Source organism: Diabrotica virgifera, chromosome 6 (genome assembly GCF_917563875.1).
Source record: "Diabrotica virgifera virgifera chromosome 6, PGI_DIABVI_V3a".
In the NCBI taxonomy this organism is placed as follows: domain Eukaryota; kingdom Metazoa; phylum Arthropoda; class Insecta; order Coleoptera; family Chrysomelidae; genus Diabrotica; species Diabrotica virgifera.
This window is the reverse complement of record NC_065448.1, coordinates 235411413-235436170: the sequence shown is the minus strand read 5'-3', so window position 1 is coordinate 235436170 and position 24758 is coordinate 235411413. Positions and strand designations below refer to the sequence as shown.

Genomic DNA, 24758 nt, shown 5'->3' with positions numbered 1-24758 from the left:
TAATCTTTGGAATACTAAGTCGCTGTTGAATAAACCCGTTTGGACGTACTTTAACACTAACTTTAACAAATTGTTATCAAACGTTGTTGTTTGATAAGCTGAAGTTTTGTTTTTATCGAACCTTTTGTCATTCAATGTACTTGTATGCCGGTAATTATTATAAGCGTTGTTTAGTTAGTTAAGTAGTGAATTAGTATTAAATTTATAATTTTTTATAACAATGGGGCAGATATTTACGACAAAATGTGACTCTGACGTGAGATTGGACGGTAAAACTGCAGTTATTACTGGAGCAAATTGCGGGATTGGAAAGGAAACTGCCAGAGATTTATATCTAAGAGGTAAGATATAGTTAGATTTTAAAATATATTTATATTGTATGTATAAATAATATAAAGTTGATATACGACGAGTAACGGTCAAGGACACGATTGTTTTCAGAGAGGATCTGCGTCTAGACATAAGTACCTACCTAATAAAATATTAACCAATATAAAATACAAAGCTATGTTTAAACGGTTTTCTTTAGTTCAATCGTTTGGATAAAATCTTTAAACGTTAATTTGACTGCCTTTTCTTCAATGCAAATTAATTAAAATTTGTAGGCATATTCATTCGCGGGAACAATATACGAATATAGTCGAGGAAATGAAGCTGAAAAAACGGCAAAACCTTGCAATTTTTTCGTCCAGCATCGAGTTGTACAAAAATTTGGGATTAGGCTCATTAGACCCTCTAGTTAATTTTCTATATTGAGCCGTTGTACGCTTTTAGTTTTTAAAGGGTGAAAACTACCCCTAATTGTATAAAATTATAAAATAATATTTTAAACTTTAATATTGTCAACATTTGGTTCTTATTATTTACATAATGATTGTTTTATGCTTTAAAATATACTATCATATTATTTCAACCCTTAAACCCACCCTTGTTGGCAGTGCCGGTTTATGCACTGGGCGCTTGGGGCGGGCGCCCAGGGGCCCGTACAGACCCGTTCCTTTTACTAATAAAAAAGTAAAGTCCGCTAAATAATCTACGTATTTTCCAAAATAGAAAAAAAAAACGACGAAATACCTGCGATTTTGAATTGGTCTTTCGAAATGGTCGAAACTTTTAAACCAAAAAGTGATTTCTTAGAACCTTATAAAAACATGTTTGAAGATGGAGAAAACGCTTATTATAGAAGATTAAATAAAAGCAACTTTTATAGAGGAAAGCCCAATGGAGGCAGAGAAAAGAGAGATTAGCTAATATACGGCGCAAGTGTTAAAGCTGTTTATTGTTACCCGTGCAAATTATTTTCAATTGAAAAAATAGTTTAACTGAGTTTGGATGGACCAACTGGAAACATTTGAATATTTTGCTAAAATCTCACGAAGAAAGTAAATTTCATCTGAACTCTATGGTTACATTAATAACAAGATCATCATTGATTGGAGTTATAGACGCTGTCCTGGAAGAGCAAGTAAAATGCGAAGCTAACTATTGGATAAACGTCCTAAGAAGAGTTGTTGTCACTACTAAATGACTTGCTTCTCAAGGACTAGCTTTCCATTGATGCAATGAGGGTTAAACGAGTCGTCATAAAGGAAATTACAGTTATCTTGTATACTTGGCTAAATTTGACTACTTCTTAGCTGAGCATTTATAAAGGAATGCGAATAACTGAAAAGGTTCAGTTAGCTATCTGTCTCAAGTTTATCGAAATCACATTTTTGGAGTCCATAAAATGTTAGTTTACAATCATTATTGCTCTGAGTGCTATTCATAACAGCTTAAATCCCGCTGGGCCTAAGCGGATTAGTGAAACTAATCCGCTGATTTATGGAGTACCGAAAATCTGGGTATTTTAAAATATTTTTTCTCTCTCTAACTTATGTACCTACCCATTTGATTTCAGATTTATTTATATCAATTTCTGCTCTTATTTTTGAAAATAGAGAGTTGGCGCAATGATAAGATTTGATCGTTAATTTAAAACGAATCTATTGGTATAAATTTTATTGAATTTGAGTGACATTATATTTTCCATAAGATGTGTGCGATGCCCTTTGCAATTAATTTTTTAAAGTAATGAAATCAAAGCTTGTAGAAACTTTTGACGCTGTAAATGCTTTAGTTAAAAACTAGGGATCCATCAAACTTATATTTTCCAGTTAAGCAATAACAGAGACGAAAAATTAGCAATTAAAAATGAAGCCAAGACAATGCAGAATAAAATCTTTGAGACAGCTCTATTGACACTGATTTGGACAAAAACTTTGGAACGAGTTAATGCAAAAGCAATACGTGAACGTGAAGAAACTGTGGACTTAAACGTGTCCATTGGAGTAGAAATAATGGCATCTATTTTGAGATTTGTTAGAGACGTAAGAAATATGTCAAGCGAAATTGAACTAGAAGCCAAAAATATTTTTTTTGCGAAGACTAGGATATATGCTACAAAGATGTTACATCAGCTGTTAGATGATTTTCTACGCTAGATAAAGAAGCAGTCAAAACGTCAATTAATACTTTATATGTGAAATATAAAAAAATATGATGATGAAACCAAAGAGAACTTGCATAATGAAATTACCCATTCTATAACATTATGCCAGAAGTTAAATAAACATTTATAAAATTTGGTATCATCCAGGATGTAAATATTGTACCTAAAGGTAACATTTCCTAATATTTTACCTTTACTGCAAATTAATTTCACGATACCAACTTCTAATGCATCAGACGAGAGGTCTTTTTCGGCTTTAAAAAGAATAAAAATAAATTTAACGCCAAATTTGGGTCAAGAAAATCATAGACGCATATCACTATTGTATTATAGAAAACGAAGACCTGGAGCAACTGAATTGTGATAGTATCATCTGACAGATTGCTAAAATGCCTAATCAAGCAAAAAAGTGATCTAATTTTTGTGATATGTATTTTTTAGAATATATTTTTTTGTTTGCCATGTGTTGTTTTGTGCAACTTTCTGTTTTTTCTTATACATTTTTAAATGTATTTTTTGTAATATTTTTACGTTTGCTATTCTTCTTGTTTGCTAAAAATTGTGTATGGATTTTAGGGGTATAAATACATGAATGTGTTTTCTTGTAAAAAAATCTGACAACGAATAGCAAGTAAGGGGGCCCCTAAATATTCAGCGCCCAGGGCCCGAAGTTAGGTTAAACCGGCACTGCTTGTTGGAGCTATATATAACAAAAAATCAATGGGAAATCCCAATAGTTGGCTGTATACCATAGTTTAAAAAACCAATACAGAAGTAAAAACTTCGAGATGTATTCTGGAATAAAATCGTTTATTTAAAACTATAAAATGTCATGGATTACAAAACGTTTTCGTTCTATACAGAACATCTTCAGTGCATCCTTCCGAGTAGTTTGAAACTAGCACACTGTAAATAGTGTTAACCTCATCGTATATGGTTTACATAATATAATATATTAAAATTTTATGACTACAAGTCGATATTGATAGATAAAGTGGAACACATGCTAAAAGGGTGCCATGGTTCCCTCTTCGAGCAGGGACTCGACTACTTCTAAGCTATGGGGATCAATGCCATCTTCATAGATATTTTTTAACTCTGGTATTGAGGTACTACTCACTTGCCTTTTTTCGTAAATTCCGCCTATTTGTGCCTTTTTTAAAATTTCATGGTACTACCCATGATATTATTCTATTACTAAACCATTCTACAGGGTAGCGAGAAAGTATGGAAGCACGGTTATTTCTCGGAAACCGCTCGAAAGATTTTTATAAATTTTGGTGGATAGGGACGTCCTAATGCGGCCGATATTATAGTGGTAATTACATTGTTGTCAAATCTTTCGTTTTTCTGGAAATCTAATGAACTTTCTTATTTTAAATGGAACATCCTGTATATTTTTTGCGTTTTAAAGTCCTTAAGAAATACTTATTATTTTTCATGTTATGTTCCCTATATTTAAATGCCATAATTTCGGAATTATTGCTACATTTATTAAAAAAAAAAAAATTTAACAATAATTTATAAAAATCAATTTTTTCGGCCCAGGTAGACATTATTTTAGGATCTTTGGATCATTGGGAACAAAACAGGTCTTTTGTAATTTTCCTCAAAAGTTAATTGTTTCCGAATAAATAAACAATTTAAAACTGAAAAAAATCGAAAAATAACGATTTTCAAGGTTCAAAAACACAAGTAAAAAAATCATTTTTAAAATTACGAAGTACCTAAATTTAAGCTCAAACCTTTTTCTATCAAATCCCTATAAGAATTTTTGGCATATTTTATTCTAAAACATTGTTTTTTTTTTAATTGTTAATAAAGCTCATATGAGTCGACGGGCTATCGGGCTGCATTAACAACTAAAAAATAATGTTTTAGAATGAAATAAGACCAAATCACTTATCGGCATCTGATAAAATAAGGTTTGAACTTGAATTTAGGTACTTCATAGTTTAAAAAATAACATTTTTTACTTATGTTTTTGAACCCAGAAAATCGTCATTTTTCGATTTTTTTTCAGTTTTAAATTGTTTATAACTCGGAAACAATTAACTTTTGAGGAAAATTACAAAAAACCTTTTTTGTTCCCAATGACCCAAAGAACCTAAAATAATATCTACCCGGTCCAAAAAAATAAATTTGTATAATTTGTTAAAAAAAATTGTTTTAATAAATGTAGCAATAACTCCGAAATTGTGGCATTTAGTTATAGGGAACATAATATGAAAAATAATCAGTATTTCTTAAGGTCTTAAAAACGCAAAAAATATATAGGGTGTTCCATTTAAAATAGAAAGTTCATTAGATTTCCAGAAAAACGAAAGGTTTGACAATAATGTAATTACCACTATAATATCGGCCGCATTAAGACATCCCTACCTACCAAAATTTATAAAAATCGTTAGAGCAGTTTCCGAGAAATCACCGTGTTTCCATACTTTCTCGCTACCCTGTATAATAAAATTTTGGGTCAATAATAAAATATCAATGGTTTGTTTATATAACAGATTTCTAGGAAAATGTACCTGATCGAGACTTGAGGGTTAACTATTTGGAAATCCCTAAGCTTTATTAGTTTATTATCAGTAGTAATAACCCAAGGACATTGATAATTGTTCGAAAAATTTTTATAACAGATCTCGAAAGCTTGTTGCTTGGAAACAGACCGACGCCGTAGGCGGAGGTCTGTTGCCTGTAAGCAACAAGCTTGAGAAAGTTGTTAAAAAATTTTTGAGCATTTATCAATGTTCGAGGGTTATTCGGATAGAAAATTTTTTACTGTAAACAGTATTCTTTGGTATATTTGGTTCGATAATTTCATTAATATTCTCATCAGTATTACAACCAAATCGTGACATTTTGAAATATTGAATATTTGAAATGTCAAAATCGAAATGAAACGAAATGTAGGTATCCATAGCTACATGATTAAGTGAAAACAGCCCATGGGATCTGTTTTCAGTATAATGTTGGTTTTATTGGTTGTATTCAATCAGATGACCACAAATTAATTGATTTCATTGGATTTCTAATTGAGCAAAAAATTTTCAGTTGTATAGTCGGTTACTGTATCAGAGTTTAGTCACAAATTGCTATATCCTAGTTTAGTTTTGTTGCGTATACCGAAAAGCAAAGAACACGTTTTAAAACGTTTTAGACATTTGTGTGAAAAGATGACATCTCAATTAAGGCTATTGATAGCACCTTATCCGGAACTTTCTCTAGAAGGAGATGGAGCATTTTGTAAACCATGCGGCAAATCGGTAAGTTTTATTTTTTCTCTTTTTTTCTCGTCCCACAATATAACTAAATTCTAAAGCGGTTTTAGAATTCTAATTATTTTTTTTTAAATTCTCAGATTTCAAGTAGAAAAAAGTACTTTATTGACCAGCATTGTGGAACCCCACTTCATAAACGTAATTTGTAAAAATTAAATTCCTCTAAGTTAGCCCAAATATCTCTGCGGGATAGTTTAAGCAGTTCAAAAAAAAGGAGGAAGACGCATTTAAATTTGATTTATGCCAGGTGATGATTGCATCCAACATTCCTCTATATAAAATTAATAACCCTAGTTTTAAATGCTTTTTCTAAAAATATCTTAATAAATCCTTACCGTACGAGAGTACATTGAGAAAACATACTGTGGAAAAATGTTATGTGGAATGTATTTCAAAAATTAAGCGGGAGTTAGAGGACAATTTTTTGTATATTATCGTGGATGAAACGACAGATGTATGCGGCAGGTATATAGCTAATTTAATGATTGGAATTTTGAACGAAAACTTTGCGAGAAAACCTTATTTAGTTGCCGTTAAAGAATTGAACAAAACAAACAATTTAACAATAAGTCGATTTATACAAGATAGTTTAACAAACCTCTTTTTACCCAACCCTATACCAGTGAATAACATAGTTTTAATGCTTTCAGATGCTGCGGCATATATGTTAAAAGCTGCTGTTAATTTAAAGATTTTTTATCCTAATTTAATTCATTGCACTTGTGTAGCCCACGGGGTAAATAGAATTGCTGAAGAAATAAGAAATCTGTTTCCGTTGGTAAATAATTTTATAAATTTTATGAAAAAAGTTTTTGTAAAGGCTCCGTTGAGGGTGCAAATATATAAAGAAAGACTTCCCGGTGTCCCTTTGTCACCTAAACCAGTAATTACAAGGTTGGGAACCTGGCTCGAAGCATTTTTTTTACTTTGAACACTGCAATGAAATAGAATTAGTTATGTCAGAATTTGATGATAATATTTCCGAAGCCATTCGAGAAGCAAAAAAATATTAAAAAATCCCAAATTGAAACAGGAACTCGCTTATATCAATGACAATTATAAATTAATAGTTACCACAATTACCTTATTAGAAAAACAAGAGATAAATTTATGTGAGTCAGTAAAATTAATAGATAATTTAAAGACGAAAATTAAATCGGCACCTGTAAGTAACGGTCAATTAATTAAAAAAAAAAAGAAATATGTTTTCGACAAGAATGAAGGTTTTTCGTTTTTATCTAATGTTGCTAAAGTTTTGAATGGGACATTTTCCGAGGAATTACAAATTATGCCAGACTTATTATCCGCTCTGAAATATGCTCCCATTACATCTGTCGATGTCGAACGGTCGTTTTCAATGTACAAATTAATTTTAAGTGATCGAAGACATAGTTTTCAGACCGAAAATATTGAAAAACATTTAGTTGTTTCTATTAATGATAAAATTTTAAGTGGCTATAAATAATAAGTTATATTCCTTTATTGCCTATATTTTGCCTAAATGTTAATATTCCTGCCTTTTTTAATAAAAATCTTTGCCTATATAGGCGCCTTTTTCTTCAAATTTTGTTGCCTATAAATCCGAGCTTTAATCATCATCATCAATGGTGCTACAGTCTTATGAAAGAGCCTCGACCTTACCAAGTCTATTACGCCAGTCAGTCTTATCCATTGCCAACCGTTGCCAGATTACTGCGCCTACTTTTCTTCCATCCTACCCCTGTTTCTACTTCCCACAGGTTGTGACATAAGGATTCTTCTAGGGGGGTTGTTCTGCTGTGATCTTGCTAGATATCCTGCCCATCTTAGTCTTCCTATTCTTATAAGAGATACTACGTCTTTACCACCAAATTTTTGTTTATATCTATGGTATACCTCGTAGTTGTACCTCCTCCAAACATAATTTTCACAGATTCCACCAAATATTCCTCTCAGGATCCTTCGTTCAAAAATAAACAGAAGGTTTTCATCTGCATTGGAGATGGTCCATACCTCCGATCCATATGCCAACACTGGTTGTATAAGAGTTTTGTATACGGTTATTTTTGTTTTTGCTTCTCATATGTCTGATCAGTCCAAAATAGCATTTGTTTGCTAGGATTATCCTTCGCTTGATTTCTTCTGACATGACGTTCTCCTTGGTGATCAGGGAGCCTAAGTATGTGAATTTCTCCACCACTTCAAAGGTAGAGTTATCAACCGTGAATTGGTGACCGATGTTTCTGGCTCTATTGTTGGATGTTGATGCCATCATCGTAGTTTTCTCCTCGTTTAGTTGCAGGCCCATATTTTTGAGGCATTTGAGAAGGTGGTATACATTTCTTCTAGCTTGCGTGTTGTGCGGGTAACTAGGTCCACGTCATCTGCATATGCCAACATTTGGGATGATTTATTAAAAATATTTCCTCTGTTGTCTATAACAGAGTAAAACAGACTAAAACAGTGGTAGTAGTAAACAGTGCTTTAAATAAGGAAACTTCTTCTCGATTGATTTTAACGAATGCTTCACTTACAGGTGCTACAGTTATCTTGGCATGTAGGAGTGTTTCTAAAGCAAATGAAGCTATTAAAGAAATAAAGACACAATGTGTATGGGAAAAGAATGTAGGACAACTAAAAGCAATAGAGCTGGATTTATCTCGATTGAAGTCTGTAAGAGATTGCGCTGCAAAGCTGTTGGAAACCGAAAAAGAAATCAACATATTGGTGAATAATGCAGGAGTATTTGCAGTTCCTTTTGCGCTTACCGAAGATGGCAACGAGACAACTTTTCAGGTTAATCATTTGGGACACTTCTTGTTTACTTTACTGTTGATGCCTTTACTTAAGAAAAGTACCCCAGCAAGAATAGTGACAGTTGCATCCAGTTTACATAGTGGTAAGTACAGTATTAACATCGTTATATTTGCCTTTATTTTCCTTCTTTACATTTCTTCTTCTTCTTCCGCTTTATAAACAATTCTTCTGGTTAATTCGCAGATTGATAGCTCTATATGAAAGTGTGTCACTCCATCTTATGTGCAGTCGGCCGATACTTCTTCTGACGATTGGTGATTTATCTCTTGCTTTTTTGATCACGCGTATCTCCCCCGTGCTGCTTATGTAGTTATTTAATTCTTTTTTCTATTTAGTGTCCATTTGTTTATACACTGTACCACTGTACGTTACATATTCTTTAAAAGTCTTCACTCCTCTTTTGATCTATTAGCGCAGCGGTTCTCAACCTTTTAGCACTGGCGCCCCCTTTGAACACTGAAGATAGCTCACGCCTCCCCTCCAGTCAATAATTGGTTTAAGTTAGAACAGTGAAATTGTGAAACTGACGATGCTAACTCTATGTTAGAAAAAGCTGGAATGCAAAATAAAAATCCAGATATATTTAAATACGAAAGTTTATTTGATGTCTCATTAAACTTAACATTGTTTATTTATTTAAGAAAAAGAATAATCAAAAAATCAAATACGCATATAAAGTTGAAAGTCTTATATGCGTGTTTTTGCACTTTCAATGAGAGGGACAAGTTTTTCGATATTCGGTTGAAACTGTGTCAGAGCACACCTCAAGTCACTTTCAACGTCCAGCATTGAACGGTATTTTGATTTTATATACGCCAAAGCAGAAAAACCAGATTCGCAAAGATATGTGGATGAAAACTGGACTAATAACTTCGCAGATACTAAAGCCACTTCTGGGTAAACAGGAAAGTAGGTTAACCAAAATTCTTCCAAGTCCATGTTTGCAAAATCTGCTTTTGCTTGTGAATCACATTTTAGGTCAATTGCCTGCTCTTGAAGGTTAACTGGAAGAATGTCAACTTCGATATGAAAAGGATCTCTTGTCAGCTTAAATTCCCAGTTTTCCGAGCTAACATCTGGAAAGTACTTTCGAATTTGATTTTTCAGTTCTTCCAAATGCCGTGATATGACGTCTTTCAAATCCGAAACTAGATGTAGTGCAAGGGTTTGAATATCATCGAGGAGGTCGTTCAGTTTAGGAAAAGAGAAAAAGTTTGGGTTGGAACTGTGAAGGCAGCGTTGCCAAAGCAATATTTTTTCTATAAACCCCTTAATTGCATCATAAGTGTTTAAGAGGCTTTTACGGCCTTGAAGCTTTAGATTCAGGACATTAAGTGTCTCAAAAAAGTCAGACAAATAAGCCAAGTAAAAGATATTTTTATCCTCTGTAAATCTTCTGTGAAGATCTTCTTGTTTTGAAGTCATTAACAAAATTTCAACTTCTGACTTTAAATTGAATAATCTTGCAAGCATATTTCCTTTGGATAACCACCGGACTTATGTGTGAAACAGGAGGGTTTCCTGATCATTATTCAGTTCTTGGAATAGTGCCTGAAAGAGCCTAGTGTTTAATGCGCTGGATTTGATGTGGTTAACTATTTTAATTGCTAAGTTTAATGTGACGTTGAGAGGTTCAGGTAAAGTCTGACTAGCTAAAGCTTGTCTGTGAATAATGCAGTGAAAACCAATTATCCTAGGGTTCTTCTTTCTTGTCAATTCCATAAATCCAGATTGACATCCTGTCATGGCTTGGGCCCCATCAGTACATTACTTTCTCCCATGGAAGTTCATTGATTACTAAAAATCTTCAAGAGCAGAAAATATGTCTTTAATGGCTTTAGTTGTTGTCTAAGAGATGTTGAAAACAATATTTCCTCCAGGAACCGTTTTCTGTCAATAAATCGACAGTTGTCCACTATGCATGCTTTGAAATATCAGTTGTTTTGTCACACTGCAAAGAAAAAAACGGTGAACCTTTTAATTTTTGCAATAGTTGATTTTTCAAATCCAGAACCATGTCATCAAGTCTACGTTTTACTGTGCCGTTTGAGAGAGAAATTTTTTCTACTTTCTTACAGCTATCTTCACTAAGTACGGTACTACAAGCAGTAAGTAAACAAGGTTTAATTAGTGACTCACCAATAGTATGTGGTTTCTTGTCTTTAACTATCAAAAGTGCTATTTTGTATGATGCTTCCATTCTCATTTTCAACACGAAAATTTGCAATAGACTCAAGTTTCATACGTTTTAGGCTGCTTTTTTTTGGCAATAAAAAATTCTGGGCCTTTATATTTCAAAGAAGAATGGTTTGTAATTAGATGCCGTTCCAAACGTCCGGGGCGCATTGCATCATTACTAAGAACATAATGGCAGTTGACACACTGAGGTAAATGACTGCCGTTTTTCTCCATAAAGGTAAAACTATACTTGATATAATCGTCTGAATACAATCTTTTCTTTGGAAGTGACTTAGCCATTTTCAAAACTGTTACACAACATTATTAAATAATTCACAAACAATTACTCCGTTATTAAATAACGATTACACTGATTACTACAAACAGCACACAGATGCTGTCGACTGAGACTGACGCGTGAGACGGAGTCACTGAACTGGAGCCAGGAGTGCTTGCAATACAGTGTTGGTAAATATATTTTGCGCTCCTACGATGTTGCCATACACAAGACTGTCGTGTCTAACTCAGGTTGTGTGTTTGAGTAAAACGATTGTAATCACGTTTAAATAAAGAAATATTTCTAAATAAAATAAATATACGAAATACAAAATACAAAGGAGGCGCGCCCCCCAGGTTGAGAACCACTGATTATAAGCGTATTTCCTGTACTCCTATTTCTTCTGTTTCTAGTAGTCTTTGTGTTGTGGACGTATCGAGTCTTGTTTCTGATGCATATGTCATTATTGGTCTTACACTGCTTTAATAAATTCTTGACTTTATCTTTGTGTTAATATGTCGGTTAATATTGTGTTATTATTAAGGTATCCTGCCAGTCTATCTGCTTATTGTCCTTGTTATCTCACTTCTTTGTTCAGGTCTTCGTAGCTATTTTATTTCCATTACTTGTTCAATACTAATGCCATAAATTTCTATTTTACATCTGATTGGTTCTTTACTGATTACTATTGTTTTAGTTTTCTGAGATGAAATTATCACATTGAATTCTTTTGCTCTTACCTATGTGAAATCTGTGGACTAATCTTTGTAGGCTATCTTCATCTTGGGCTATCAACATTGCGTCGTCTGCGTTTTTTTACTTCTTTGTTTCCCATTCGGTTTCTATTACACTTCTAGATATATTTTTACGTTGGATTATTTGAATATTAATAACTCTCTCATCTACTTTCCTAACCGTCTTCTACTTCATTAGCTGAGTGCGTATTCAGACGTTGAACATCAACATGTTTACAATTATTGTCTGAAACCTTTCTCTATCGGTTGCAACACGAAATAATTCTTTTCTGTGGAACCACACCATTGACTAACATCACACTTTTCCCCTCCACTTTTCCTTGTACTATAAGGCGAAGTAGGTGATATTTAGGTCTTCTAATTACGTGGCCGAAGTAATCTGTTTTTTCCATCTTTATAATGCTTAGAAGCAGATGATCTAAATTGATCATTTTAAGAACATATTCATTGGAAGCACCCCAATTTTAATGCTTCTAATTTTTTTTGCTTCTAATGCTTTTACATGTATTTATGTATGTAATACTTATGTCTGAAAAAGCCGTTCGTAGTTTTCAGGTTGTTCAGTTTGCACCACAGTTCAATTAGTCTTTCTCCATTATCATTTATCACGTCTTCTCCAAAAGGCCCATTGTGCTATCATTTTTCCCTTTCCTTGTCCTTCCCTGTTAGGTCCCTGTTTCGATATCTGTTAATGGATCCTCTTGGATCCGTTTTTATTAAAAAAATTATAGTTAAATCATTTTATTTCTTAGCCGTATGGAATTTAGATTTATCCGATATGAAATGCGAAAAGAGAAAATATGGCAGCATAAATGCTTACAACGAGAGCAAAGTGTGCAACATTTTGTTTACTCAAGAATTGGCTCGAAAGCTTAAAGGTAAAGTTATTGTTTTCTTCTTTATAGCATAGAGATGCAGACTGTTTAGTTTTTAATTTATTAGATATGCGCACTGTAAATGGCAACATTGCTTTCCCGCTGCCTACCTAATTATGTACCTACTGATTCGCGTCGATTCATATTCATTCAGTCATGCGTCATTCTACAGTGGCAATACAACTCATCCTCATAAGCAGTGTTGCCAATTTTAGCGCTTTCTTCATTGGGGTATATCTAATCAAATACTAAACACAGTGTATATTAACTATAACATTACCAACAACTAAATGTTTATTAAATCGCAGATAATACCGTGGCAATAAAAAATATGGTTTTAAACATTGCAGAGCTTTTTATGAAGAATAAATTTTTTTCGTAAAATTAATAAAGGAAGAATTATCATATGTGTAATAAATAAAAATTATATTCGGTATCGGTAATTTGAGAAAAACTTGTTTTTTTTTTTAATTAGAAGGGTGTAATTGCATATTAAAACATTTTTTTCATTCCAAACAACTTTTCGTAATAACAATTTTCGATATTGTGACATAAAGTTACTTTACTCTTGAGCAGAATTCAAATTTTTTACATACCTCGTATTTTTTTTTAAATATAAGATGGATAAAACTTGATACCTATGATGATTGTATCTTAGCTTTTAGTTTAGACCATGCAGAGCTTTTTATGAAGAATCATTTTTTTTCGTAAAATTAATCATAAAAGGGTTTGCAATAAACAAAAATGATGCCAGGTATCCGTAATTTGAGAAACATTCTTTTTTCTATATTAGAAGGTTGTAATTGCGTATTAAACATAGTTTTTTAATTCCGAACAACTTTTCATAATAAGAATGTTGGATATTCTGAAAGATGAAGGTAGATACTTTACTCTTGGGCGAAATTCATATTTATTGGTATATCTCGTATAAGATTGATAAAATTTAATATCTGCTGGTTGCATCTCAGGTTTTAGACCATGCAGAACTTTTTATGAAGAATAACTTTTTTCGTAAAATTAATAACAAAAAAGTTCCCCATATTGTTCCAAGAAGCAGACACACTGTATAAATGTGAGATTATGTTATTGCATTTACACAATTCCTTTAAAAGAAAAAATGTGTATAATAGATAACAGTTTAGGAGAACAAATAATTGAATAGGAATAAAATAAAAATGTATACCATTTTCATTCAGTTGCAATGCGAAGGCAAAACAATCTTACTTTTCAATTAGAATACGGAGCGCAGTCCAGTCCTCTCAATCGCGATTTTCGGCTCTTATTGGAGCCTCATCGGAAAGAACGTAGACACTGTTATCCATACCCTAATTGACTAGCGTCGAGAGTCTCTCCCACCAATTGCAACCAAAGTGAAGGTATTAGGTGACTAGCGTCATCTGGCAATTGAAGGATGAAGTTAGTTTTCAATCCTAATAGCAAAATTAATATTATTGAAAATATTAAAAATATTACTAAAAGATTTTTAAATTGAAAACTTATTGGTATATTTCCCTGGTGACACCTCCAAGGCTTCTACAATTTGCAAGCCAAATGGATGCTGCAGTGAAGACAAAGGGAAGGAATTCTACACTATGCAATTCACATCCCCCGTCTGCAGCTCAGTAAAGTTCCAACGGTTACTCTACGGAGTAATACGACTATAAAATAAAAATGTATACCATTTTTATTCAGTTGCAATGCGAAGGCAAAACAATCTTACTTTTCAATTAGAATACGGAGCGCAGTCCAGTCCTCTGAATCGCGATTTTCGGCTCTTATTGGAGCCTCATCGGAAAAAACGTAGGCACTGTTATCCATACCCTAATTGACTAGCGTCGAGAGTCTCTCCCACCAATTGCAACCAAAGTGAAGGTATTAGGTGACTAGCGTCATCTAGCAATTGAAAGATGAAGTTAGTTTTCAATCCTAATAGCAAAATTAATAATATTGAAAATATAGGGATATATTGAATAGGAATAATTATTTCAAAGTAGGAATAAATCATTAAGGACTCTTGATGATAAATCTAAAATCAAATGTAAATGTACATGGGTTAGAGAAAGAAAATAAATATTATGAATCGGCACTTTATAAATCTTTCTGTAAGTATTAAGGCAGAGGCGTACTCTTATCTTATAGATAATAAAGTAGGTATAATTTGGCCAGTAGTACCAAAGTATATAGTTCCTTAATCTGCTTAACTCACGCTGGGTTAAGGTGTTTTCAATAGCTACTAAACTAATAGTACTTATAAATTATGGACTTTATAATTCCATAATTATAAAAAATGTGATTTCCATAAACTTTAATTACAATTTATGCCGTTATTAATCAAAATTTAGAGTTGGCGCACTGATATGAAATGATCGTAATTTCGAGAAGAATGTAGTCATTTAAATTTTATTGCATTTAAGTGACATTGTATTTGCCGTAAGATATGTGCGGTGTCCTTTTTATTTAAAACAAATTTTTTACAGAAAACAATATAAATGGTATAGCCAGTGGCGACGCGTGACTTTTTCTAAAGTGTTACCAAAACCAGATGCAAAAAATCTTATTTAAAAAAATGAAAATATGGCTAAATGTATATATATAGCTTCAATAATATCATTTTGTATATCACTTGAAACTCTCGAAAAAACAGTTGATGTTTCTAAATGTTGGCAACATTTTTGATCTTTTTTGGCAATTAATGTTAAAACAATTCCCTGTAATTGCCTTGAATGTCAGAGTCGTCGCCCTCAAAATGACCATGAAACGCTAATTCTTGTTTGGCCAAAAAACATAATGTACCTATTATAAGTGAGCTAAGGATATACCTATCTATTTTTTTTAACAAACTCATTCTGTTTAGCAATATTTGCTAATTTGCTCCTTTTTTAAATTGTTTAAAACAGGTCTTTCAATTTCAATAATCTCATTTTTTTTCTTCAATCAGAATTACTTTTCAAGTAGTTGATCGATTACGCAGCGACACTCATCCTTGGTGAACTGCACGCACACTTTTTATAGGTACTGTAACCAAATTTAAATCTGGTAACAGCCCTACTGGTATATACAGCGCGCTTACGCCCGTCGCTCCTTTAAAATTTTCAGACACTAGCCGGTTCCGAGCCGCCCGAGCGACAGCGAGATAATCATTCATTGTAACCACAAATGAGACTGGTAACAGAATATAATAAAGTGCAACTGAGTCACATAAACTCGCCAATATTTTCGTGTGTCTACGAGTAGTTGGCTATTTACTGAATTAGGTATTATTAACACATAATATAATAATATATTTCTATTGGTAAAAATATAGATAAATGGAATTATTCATCGTCATAAAATATTTATTTGCAAAATTTTTAACTGTTACCAATGGTAACAGTGGTTACATGGACGCTTCGCCAGTGGGTATAACAGTATATTCGGTTCATCCCAGAGCTGTCAAAACCGAAGCCACAAGGTATCTGGACGAGGCGTATTTTCGTGGTCTTCACTTCATTTGGACAAGTGTTGCCACGATATTTCAAAGAGTCCCGTACAAGGTGCGCAAACTTCAATATACTGATCAGTGTGTGGTATTATAATATCACCCTGTACAAAAGATGTGTTATTCAAAGAAAAACATATATCATTCATCGTTTGCCCTTGACCAAGGCCGAGCGTGAGGTTGCGGGAGTTCATCATGTATATAAGTGAACGCCCGATGATACGGATCATCGTTATCGTTATAATTATATTATTGTACGTAGAATTGCGAAATGGTTTGGCTGATATAATGTTATTGTTTATAATACACTTCAAAGACTTGTAAATAAATTATGTTGTAGCAGATGAAGCAGTAATTATTTAAATAAGGACTATAAGGGTTAATTGTATACCAACCCTTCAACATTCTTTACATGGCGCTCCTGTAAATTAATTGGGAGAATCTTCTGAAAATGGGCGACAAAAATTGGAAACGGAGACGGCGAAGATGGACCAGGACGAAGATGCAGAGAACCCAGTGAAAAAAAGACAAAAGTGTTAAAATGTAAGTAGTCTATCTTTATTGAAAATGCTTCCCTCGTTTTTATATTTTTATTGAAAATTGAATATTTATCTTTGCTGATTTTTGAATAATTTATGAAGTATCGATTTTTTTTTAAGAATATCTATAAATTTTGAAATATGAAGTGATTTTTGAATTGAATATTTTTATAGAAGTTTATTATATATGCTATTCTTGAATTTTTATTGAATTTTGAATCTTTATTGAATTTATTTGAAAAATCTCTATCCGATTTCGATTTTTAGTACGGTTATTTTTGAATATTTTATGGAATATCGAATTTTTTTCAAAAATGTCTATCGAATTTTGAGATATAAACTTATTTTGAATATTTTTATGTAAGTTTTGCATATGCTATTTTTTTATTGAATTTTTGTCGAATATGTATACTATTATTGAATTTTTATTAGCCAGTTGTATTTATTATTGATATTTATTGATTCTATAGGTACATTTTAATCGATTTTGTGTTAAATTTTGTATGATATGAACCTGAATTAATAATTTTTGTGTGACTAATGATATATAAATGATATTTTTTTAATGAATAATGATTAGTGATGACATACGTTGATATAAGAGCTTTAAGACAAACATTGCTATAAGCAAGAGATATATTTTTAACGAACCGACCTGAAGAGTCGAGATAAGGAATCTGGAGAACTATATAGATAAGAAGAATAACTAACAATATTATAACCTAAATATTATGAGGCAACTAGAGACAATAAGAAACCCACTGCTCTTGTCAAATTAGGAAGGTACTAAGTGATTTATAGAAGCTTGAAAGCTTATTAGAGACCCACTCTGTGTTTTGAGAGTACCTATTTTATTCATGATTATTCGTGAATAAACAACGGCCTCAAAGCAAGGGATTGAGATTGTGAAATTTGTAAAAGAATTTGATCTAGCCAACGATGTTATACCCGCTTCTGTTAAGGTAGATTGTAGAGGTTTCGTGGCTAGTATTGAGTATTATGATTGTTATATGGAATATGTAGAAGAATTGGAACTTTTCTCTCGAGTAAAGCCACTTTGATTAGTCGAACGTAGGCATTGAGGGATAAGTAAAGGAAGTGATTATTATGATGTTATATTATGAAATGATATATTGATGATTAAATGACAAATGATTGTTATATGAAGATGAATTATGTACACTGTAGAAGTGTTATTATGTGGAGAAAAATGAAGAAATATAGTTATAGTACCAGACAAGAAGAAGAAGAGAAAAAAAGAGAATTTTTAATAAAATATGTGGGAAAAATGAAAGAAGAAACATAAAAAATGCCAAAATAAACAAGCAAAATTAAGAAGATACTAAGCAAATAAGTAGCTAATCATTGAATTTTTGTCTAAGAATTAAAGTTGAAATTTTTTTCTCTAAAGTAACGTAAACTATAAATAACTTATTTTTAAATGTATATAATGAATTCAGGTTAAATTTTCGTGGAAAATGGAAGTGTTTGAATTAAGGATAGACAATATCTTACAATAGTGTTAGTAGATAGTAAGCAAAGGGACACAAAAAGTGAAGTTCTTAGAGAGATTAAATCTTTATTATAGGTACAAGAGAGTTATTAGAAGTTTTTTTAGAGACACATATTAAAAGTTTTAGAGAGATTACATTTCTATTATAGGTACAATATTTTAAAGTTAGTAAGGCGTATATAAATAAATCAAAATAAGACTGAAATAATAAGATGAAATAGTAAAGTAACGTTAAATTCTTTTTTATATACCATTTAATAGAAGTTTAGGTAATATTTAGCTTAGCTTAGGAAGTATTAAAGTCGAGATTTTATTACAATTAGATTAGTTACGGCTTATAGGCACTAAAAGACTATTTAAAAGTTAGGATCAATTTCATTCACTGTGGACACTGTTTTGATGAAGTGAATTAGTGAACGAAAAAAAAAGGACGAAAAGACACGACGTGAAAGTACGTGAACTAGTAATAGGTTATAAAATACCAGTTTTAGTATAGGGAAAATATGAACTTTTGTGTAAAATAGGAAAAAGAATATACATGTTTAGGGAAAAATTGATTGATCTGAAATGTACCATGTTACAGTTAGTTAGCATAGTTAGGAAATTTAATTTTTCAAAATAGTATTAGGTAACCATAAACATTTTTTGTAAAAGGGAAAGAGGAGCATCACATTTTAAAAATATGTAATTTTAACAAAACGGGGAGGTGTGGTATTATAATATCACCCTGTACAAAAGATGTGTTATTCAAAGAAAAACATATATCATTCATCGTTCGCCCTTGACCAAGGCCGAGCGTGAGGTTGCGGGAGTTCATCATGTATATAAGTGAACGCCCGATGATACGGATCATCGTTATCGTTATAATTATATTATTGTACGTAGAATTGCGAAATGGTTTGGCTGATATAATGTTATTGTTTATAATACACTTCAAAGACTTGTAAATAAATTATGTTGTAGCAGATGAAGCAGTAATTATTTAAATAAGGACTATAAGGGTTAATTGTATACCAACCCTTCAACATTCTTTACAAGTGCTCAGTGGACGAAAAGTGCAGAAACGAGACAGAACTATATTACGCAGAGTGCAAACCAACCAACCAGATTTTTTATGATGTTATCTTCCGTCCAGTTATAAATTGTACTGTAATCTCAATAATTATTTGATTAAATTTAATATTTTTGTTAAGTGTTTTTATTTTGTATCAACTGAGGCAGAATCTTACTCTTATCTTATAGTAGGTATAGATAATAAAGTAGGTATAATTTGGTAAGTCGTACCAAAATATATAGTTCCGCTAATCGGCTTAGATCACGTTGGGTTAAGCTGTTTCAATATGTACTAAACTAATAGTATTTATAAATGACAGTTTTATGGACTTCAAAAATGTGATTTCCATAAACTTTAATTACAATTTGCTCCGTTATTAATCAAAATTCACAGCTTGCTTACTGATATGAAATTATTGTAATTTAGAGATGAAGCTATTCATGTAAATTTTATTGCATTTGAGTGATATTTTCCATAAGGTGTGTGCGGCATGCTTTTTATTTAAAACAATTTTTTTTAGAACACAATATAAATGGCATAACAGTATATTCGGTCCATCCCGGTGCTGTCAAAACTGATGCCGCAAGATATCTGGATTCTGGTCTTTACTTCATTTGGACAAGTGTTGCCATGATGTTTTACAAGAGTCCCATCCAAGGTGCTCAAACTTCAATATACTGCTCAGTAGACGAAAATTGTAGAAACGAGACTGGGCTATATTACGCAGAGTGCAAACCAACGAGGCCATCAAAAATTGCCCGAAATGAAAAATTAGCGGAAGAATTGTGGGATATGAGTTTAAAACTTGTTGGTTTGGATTCAAAGAATGATTTATTTTAAGATTTTTTATCTTATCTTCCGTCCAGTTGTTATAAATTGTACTGTTATCTCAATAATTATTTGATTAAATTTAATATTTTTGTTTAAGTGTGTTTATTTTGTATCAACTGAGGCAGAATCTTACTCTTATCTTATACTCCAGGGCAATAAGCTAGAAATAGACCATGTTCAGGACACAGATCCAGGTAGCTGACTATTTTTTTTAGTTATTTTAGACCTATAGGAAGAAAACCTACCTGTTTCCTGCCTAGAGTTCGCGTCCGTTTTTTAATTATTAACAATTTAGTTGAGATAAAATTGCAAAATTTAATTTTTTAGAACATTAAAAAATCTTCAAAATTCCGATTTTTGAAAGTTAAAAAGTTAATTTGTTGCTACGCAAACTGCAAAATAAGTGAAAATCGTTAGTTGTTAATAACTAAAAACTACCTTAGAACTTTAGTGTTTCACCCAAAGTTGGGTATTGGGGTACTTAACAAACACTTATAATTTGAGACCGATTCATTAATTAGTTTAAGAGTGATTCTAATTGTTTATCCCAGAGACCTTTATTTTGCAATAACATAAGACAGCAAATAATGAAGATATGTAGGTCAATTCTGCGTATGCCAAAATAAAAGTAGAAAACTGATGCTATCAAAACGTACTTAAAAAAGATAAAAAATTATCTAATACAGTAGAACGTCGATAATCCGGACGTCAAAAATCCGGACCGTCAATAATCCGGATTTGTATCTAGCAAAAATATCCGATCCTTTTAAAATAAATTAAGAACTTCGCTGCGAAAAACGAACCTCTACCGCAGTTCAAAAATATTTTACACATTTTTTTAAAAGCCCAAATAGTGTCTGATGTTTTTACTGTACACATGGTGCTATTATAAATTAATTACAATACAGTGTTTAAACATAAAAAAAATGTTTTGATTAATTTCTCCTCTAGACACTTTACTGTACAAAAGAAAACATAAAATTTTAAAACGTTTGTTGTACTTTAATGTGTATACTGGCCTTTTTTTGAGGTAATTTCGATAATCCGGATAATTTGATAATCCGGATGGGGTCCGGTCCCAATTAATCCGGATTATTGACGTTCTACTGTATAGTCAAAAATTATAATGGCAAATTTGTGAAATTTTGTAGTTTATAAACATTTAGAATAACTTTAAAAATATTGTCCGTAGAAAAAATCATTTTACATACTAGAAAAGCTAGTATTTTACACGAATTTTTAAAAATAAAGTTCAATTGGTGACTAGTCGTGGTAAGTAAAGGGGGAGCTGGGAAATGCACGAGTTCAAAAACTAAAAAAGGCAACTTAAATCTACTATCATTTTGTATGTAATTTTCTGTACATTACAAATATGCAATTTGTCTAGACATTTATTAATTAACAAACAGTCTAATTTGTTTAAACAATTTTTGAAAAAAATAATTTTTTCCCAAAAATCTATGATTTTAATCATGCTATCGTTATTAATCATAGAAAAAGTTAAGGTATACTTTAATAAATAAATTATCTTCAATAAATAATTATCTAATAAAAATCATTTATTTATTCAAGTGTACTTTCACTTTTCAATGATCATTAATGATACTATGATTAAAAAAATAGATTTTTGTAAATAAAATATTTTTTCAAGGATTGTTTAAACAAATTAGACTATTTATTAATTAATCAATTTATAAACAAATTGCATATTTGTAATGTACGTAGAAATTACATACAAATTAAAAAAAGAAAGATCAAAATCCATTGAGTTGATCCGGTGATATAGGAAATTATATTCGTTTGAAATTGCTTTTTCGGTATTTTAACTCGGTGGATTTGTAGGTTCCCACTAGTAATCGTTTGAACTACATTTTTGAAAAATCGAGGAGGGTGCTGTGAAGGTACAATGTTTGTGCAAATTAAAAAAAAATACAAATCCCATTCTTTAAAATGGTATTAATGAGATTTCTTAATTATTATAAACAAATTAGCTGTGAATTAAAAAAAAAACATATGGCTAACTTTGTCCCAAATGAACCCAGGCTAAATTTTTTTATTTGAAAGTTCGTGTTAAAATACTATCTTTTCGAATATATAGAAAATTGTTTCTACGGACAGCATTTTTAAAGTTATTCTAAATGTTTACAAACTACAAAATTTCAAAAATTTGGCATTAGGATTTTTGACAATATTATATATTTTTTTATCTTTTTTTTTTTAATACATTTTGATACTATTACTCTTCTACTTTTATTTGGCATACTCAGAATTGCCCTATCTTCATTATTTTCTGTCTTATCTTATTGCAAAATAAAGGTCTCTGGGATAAACAAATAGAATAACTTTTAAACTAATTAATGGATCGATCTCAAATTTTGAAAGTTTGTTAAGTATGCCAATTCCCAACTTTGGGTGAAACACTAAAGTTTTAAGGTAGTTTTAGTAAAAGGTATTAACAAATAACGATTTTCATTATTTTGCAGTTTGCGTAGCAACAAATTAACTTTTTAACTTTCAAAAATCGGCATTTTGAAGGTTTTTCAATGTTCTAAAAAACTGAATTTTGTAATTTTATGTCAACTATTTAGCTTTTGAATGGAGTGCAAAAAATCGAAAAAATCGCGATTTTTGCACTAAATTGTTAATAAATAAAAAACGGACGCGTAGGTACTCTAGACAGGAAATAAATATGTTTTCTTCCTATAGGTCTACAATAACTAAAAAAGTAGTCAGCTACCTGGATCTTTCAGTGTCCCGAGAAAATCCTTATTACTCTGGACTATTATAGTATAGATAATAAAGTAGGTATAATTTGGTAAGTCGTACCAAAGTATATAGTTCCTCTAACCGGCTTAGCTCACGGTTAAGCTGTTTCAATATGTACTAAACTAAAAGTTTTTATGAATGACAGTTTTATGGACTTCAAAAATGTGATTTCGATAAACTTTAAGTACAATTTGCGCCGTTATTAATCAAAATTCACAGTTGGCGTACTGATATGAAATTATTGTAATTTCGAGATGAATCTATTCATGTAAATTTTATCGCATTGAGTGATATTTTCCATAAGATGTTTGCGGTGTCATTTTCATTAAAAAAAAATTTTTTTTAGAACACAATGTAAATGGCATATCAGTATATTCGGTTCATCCCGGAGTTGTAAAAACTGAAGCCGCAAGATACCTAGACTAAGCTTACTTTTCTGGTCTTTACTACATTTGGGCAAGTGTTGCCACGATGTTCTACAAGAGTCCTGTCCAAGGGGCACAAACTTCGATATACTGCTCAGTAGACGAAAAGTGCAGTAACGAGACTGGGCTATATTACGCAGAGTGCAAACCAACCATGCCATGAAAAATTGTCAGAAATGAAAAATTAGCGGAAGAATTGTGGGATATGAGTTTAAAACTTGTTGGTTTGGATTCAAAGAATGATTTATTTTAAGATTTTTTATATTGTTATCTTCCGCCCAGTTGTAATAAATTGTACTCCTATCTCGATAATTATTTGAATAAATTTATAATTTTTGTTTTGTCTTAGATAAGTGTGTTTATTTTGCATTAACATATTTTTCTTATTACCTGCTAGACAGATTTGTAATTTGCCTTGTAGGCAATAAGCGTTTTTTCTGACAATGAAGCTGATGACATGTAGAGTATCATTCCAATCTTCCTTAATAGTCTAAGAGCTGGGAGCGGATTTTGTGCGTGATAAGTAATATGAAAAAACTATACCGGGATATGTTGAATTAGTTGTGTACATGACTTTCACCAACGGCCGGAAACCAGAGTTGGGGCCGAGGGTAGGTATAAGGGGTCAAAGTCGCGGATTTTATTATTTTTTTATGACGCTCATGATCGAGATAGTGCACCAAAATTTGGGAATAAGTAGGTCATGACGTACCTAAGTAAAATCTCTAGGGGCTCAACGCTGCGTGGCCGACAAAGGGGTGGGGGTAGGGGTGAATATAAAGAATATAACGGGTTTTTTGCGACGTTTGTGATTGAGATAGTGCACCAAAATTTGGGTATAAGTAGACCATGACATAAGTAATCAAAATCCCCAGAGCCGGAAACCAGAGTGGGGAAGAAGGTAGTTATAAGGGGTCAAAGTTCCATTTTTTATTATTATTTTTTGTGACGCTCATGATAGAGAGAGCTCGCCAAAATTTGGGAGTAAGTAGGTTATGACGTAACTAAGTAAAATCTTCAGGGGCGGAACGCTGCTTGCGGTACAAAGGGGTGGTAGGCAGGGGTGAGTATAAAAATATATGGGGGTTTTTTTGCCGTTAATGATCGAGATAGTGCACCAAAATTTGGGAATAAGTAGATTATGACATTACTAAGTACAATCACCAGGGGCGGAACGCTGCGTGGGGTACAAATGTTGTGCCGGGTCACAAAAAAAATAATACACACTGTGACTTTGACCCCTTAAATCTACCCTCATCCCCAACTCTGGTTTCCGGCTCTGGGGATTTTACTTAGCTAAGTGATGGTCTACTTATTCCCAAATTTTGGTGCACTATCTCAATCTAGCACGTCGCAAAAAATCCCTTATATTTTTTATATTCACACCTACCCCCACCCCTTTATCGGCCACGCAGCGTTCCACCCCGGGAGATTGTACTTAGTTACCTCATGACCTACTTATTCCCAAATTTTGGTGCACTATCTCGGATCATGAGCGT

The 24758-nt window shown here is 32.1% G+C and overlaps 1 protein-coding gene across 2 annotated transcripts; it reads left to right on the top strand.

Moving 5' to 3' along the window:
• On the top strand, positions 1 to 23324 carry LOC126887329 (retinol dehydrogenase 13-like). Of its 2 annotated transcripts, none has more exons than XM_050654782.1 (4): positions 1 to 341; positions 8288 to 8650; positions 12531 to 12656; positions 23181 to 23324. In XM_050654782.1, the coding sequence occupies exons 1-4, from the start codon at positions 221 to 223 to the stop codon at positions 23258 to 23260; spliced, it is 690 nt and encodes a 229-aa protein (XP_050510739.1). In that variant the 5' UTR covers positions 1 to 220; the 3' UTR covers positions 23261 to 23324. The 2 variants fall into 2 exon arrangements, with proteins under 2 accessions (XP_050510739.1, XP_050510738.1); XM_050654781.1 differs by lacking the exon at positions 23181 to 23324 and adding an exon at positions 19758 to 20164.
• The last annotated feature ends 1434 nt before the right edge of the window (positions 23325 to 24758 follow it).